Source organism: Apis dorsata, unplaced genomic scaffold (assembly GCF_000469605.1).
Source record: "Apis dorsata unplaced genomic scaffold, Apis dorsata 1.3 scaffold_820, whole genome shotgun sequence".
Classification (NCBI taxonomy): domain Eukaryota; kingdom Metazoa; phylum Arthropoda; class Insecta; order Hymenoptera; family Apidae; genus Apis; species Apis dorsata.
The window spans coordinates 8,945-12,045 of NW_006263955.1; the positions used below are offsets into that span (position 1 = coordinate 8,945).

General features: G+C 33.2%; 1 protein-coding gene across 1 annotated transcript in view; it reads right to left on the reverse strand.

The window, feature by feature from the left end:
• Positions 1-2,510: 2,510 nt before the first annotated feature.
• LOC102673664 (chitinase-like protein Idgf4) overlaps positions 2,511-3,101 on the reverse strand; it is a 2,867-nt gene continuing 2,276 nt past the window's right edge. Inside the window, 1 exon segment of the mRNA XM_006623162.2 lies at positions 2,511-3,096. Coding sequence (XP_006623225.1) covers positions 2,591-3,096 — 506 coding nt within the window. The 3' untranslated portion in view covers positions 2,511-2,590.

A 3,101-nucleotide genomic window follows, 5' to 3' on the forward strand; every position in this document is an offset into this window, starting at 1 on the left:
GACGACACGAATGTTTAACAATCGTTTCGTTGTGTTTTAATTCGAATTAAAATTTATCGAAGTTTTGAAGAAGAGAATATAAATTATTGGAATGAAACGTTATCGCCATTGCATTTATAATGGATGCCGACATTTTATCTCGAGCGTTGACCAATTACCGTGATCTGCATTTACTTGATATTGCATTTAATGTGTACAGGACGTTTCTGAAGATGCGTGACGTAGCATTAGCGAAAGTTAATAATAATAGTAATAATAATAATAATAATAATAATAATAATAATAATAATATATCGATGCAAATAGAAATAGGAATTAAGTAAAAAAAGGAGAAACGTAAAAATACGTGAAGCGTTAAAGGAACAGTGGCGCCATCAATTTGTCGCGTATTTCCAAAAACGCTTGTACACCAATCTTCGTTGAGTCTGAGAGAATAATATATATATATGAACGTTGAAGATTTTCATTCTATTGTATAACGGAGAAATAGAGAAAATGTTTAAAAAAAAAAAAAAAAAAAAGGATAGATTAAAAGTATAATTGCTGGTAAAAAAAAAAAAAAGAGAGAGAAAGAGAAAAGAGAAATTCAGAAAATTGTTTATTCATTCGTTAGATCATTGTCGATTAGTTGAAAATAGAAATCAGCAAAATATATTATTCTATTGTAATGAGAAAAGTGTAACGAGTGACTATTTTTCGTGTGTTTCTCAGAGTTATATTCTTAACGATACACACAAAACATGGATACAAAAGTTGCATTTTTAAAGGATATCTATAATAATTTCGAAGTATGTCAAAGCACCAAAATTATTCAAGAGAGAGAGAGAGAGAGAGAGAGCGTTTCGTCACGCGTAGAAAAGAGTCACAACAAGAGAGCTCCGCGTATACTTATTTTTTCACTATCCAATACTTCAGTCGATTTTCATGATGAGCTGATCTAGTCACAGATATGCTTTCAGTAACGTAACGTCGTCGAGTGTGTCCTGTTCCTAGTTAGAGAGAATCCTCCTCGATCGTAACGAGCTCGTTCGTAAAAAAAATTCAAAGAAATTCTTTTTTTTCTTCTTCTTCTTCTTCTCCTTCTTTTCTTGAAATTTTGAAATAATGAAAATTTAGAAAAAAAAATTTTGCAAGATTCGTAGCACTGTTTAAAATATTTAAATGTAATAATCCGTTTTGTAATTTTTTAGGGACATTTTTACATATTTCGATTTTAATTTTCGAAAAAGAAATTGTTAAAAATTTACGAACGAGCACGAGTTCGTTAAAAATTTCATCGAGGACCGAGATCATAATAGAATTAGGGTTAAGTATCAGGGATAATAAAAGTTGTGTTATTGTACGTTGTAAGGCTACATATATTTCATTATATTTCATTATATTAAACGTAACGTAACGAGTGCCCTACCCCTGTTAAAGAGTATATTACGAATTATTAACTGTACCATAGAGTGTAAGCTATCCCAACTACCACGCCTAGTATTTTCTAAGTATTATGGTTATGCAGGATGTGTTCGTGTTGCTGAAACTGTTTCTGATTCGTCGTTCTACTAAAACGAAGCTCTATGAATTTTTTTATCACAAAGAAAATAAACTATAATTGTTATATAAAAATGTTATTAAATTTCATAAACATTTTATTAAAAAAAAAATATACGTATATACATATTTATTTGATCTAGTTAATTAAAAAATATATTATTTAAAATTTAGAAGAAAAATTTTGTTTTCTTCTTATTATTATATTAATTCGATTTAATGGAACGACGGATTGGAACACAGGAACCAAATGGAACAAAGATGTCTATACCGTTCACTGTACCAACGTTTGTGCACGAGTGTTTGGTAAAAAAAATGTTCTTTCGAAGAAAGTTTCGAGAATGATTTATATGTTCGAACAAAGTGAAAGCAGAACCATGAATGTAACCACGAAATTTTAGGAACGTTATATGTTTCTACTACGTATGAGAGTGGCTATGGATTAGTTGTATCTCGTGTGCCATAACTCCTAATGTTTGATATATTTAACGAATCTAGTCCATTTACAATGAAACCTTTCATACACACCCGAGCAAATGTGTTTATCCGAATTCATAGACTGCACGAAGAAAAAAAAATATATATATATACATATATTATATCTATGTACACATGCATTAATCTATCTACCCTAGATCACTACCTTATCTACCGATCAAATATGGCGGAAAAAATTTGACGAAACACACAAGATAATCCCGAAGATTATTTTCATTATATCATTCTTTATTCTCATATACATAATTTCGAATACAACACTCTTTTTTTTTTTTTTTCAAATCATTTCTCGTCTCGTAAAACATGAATAAAATATCTTAAACGATAACGTACAATTGATGAACGACTTATAAAATAATGTCTGAAAATATAAAAAGTAAAAAGCAAAATGCAAAATACTCAAATTGGACCAACTGGGAAAATCTTAACGTAAAACAAAAAAACAAAAAAAATATAATACAAAATATTTTTCAAAATAACTTCCAAACTTTATGCAAATTGGCCACATTTTCATTTATATATATATATATATATTGTCTCTCTAATAACTTTTTTACAGCTTGAACTTAGCGGCCCTTATTATAGGATACTTGTCCCCTGTGCAGACACCGCGGAAATCGTCCAACGACAAGTCGTAGATGGCCACTCCGCCCAAACCTTTCGCCTTGGCGTAGGCTGCCTTGTTCCCAGCCGTGTCGGGATCCTCGTAACCGACCCAAATTCCATCCGCCCCTGTGTTCTCGTTGTAAGGTTGGTAAGCGTAACTGCCATACTTCTTCGACGGATCACCGACGCGCCTCAAACGACCCACGGCAGATTCGGTCAGCCTCGAGCAAACTTCTGCGTACGAAAGAAGCCCTGGCGTGTTGGTGTGCGGCCCCTCGGCCCCCGGCCCGTCGGTCACTATAGGTGGCACCCCTGATATTTGACTGTCCGACGTCAGCTTCCACGTACGGGCGTACGTTGGAATCCCAACAACGATCTTGGAACCCGGAGTCCCGTTCTCCAGCCAGTACCTTGAAACGGAATCGATACTTCGCCCATATTTTTATGTATTTTATATA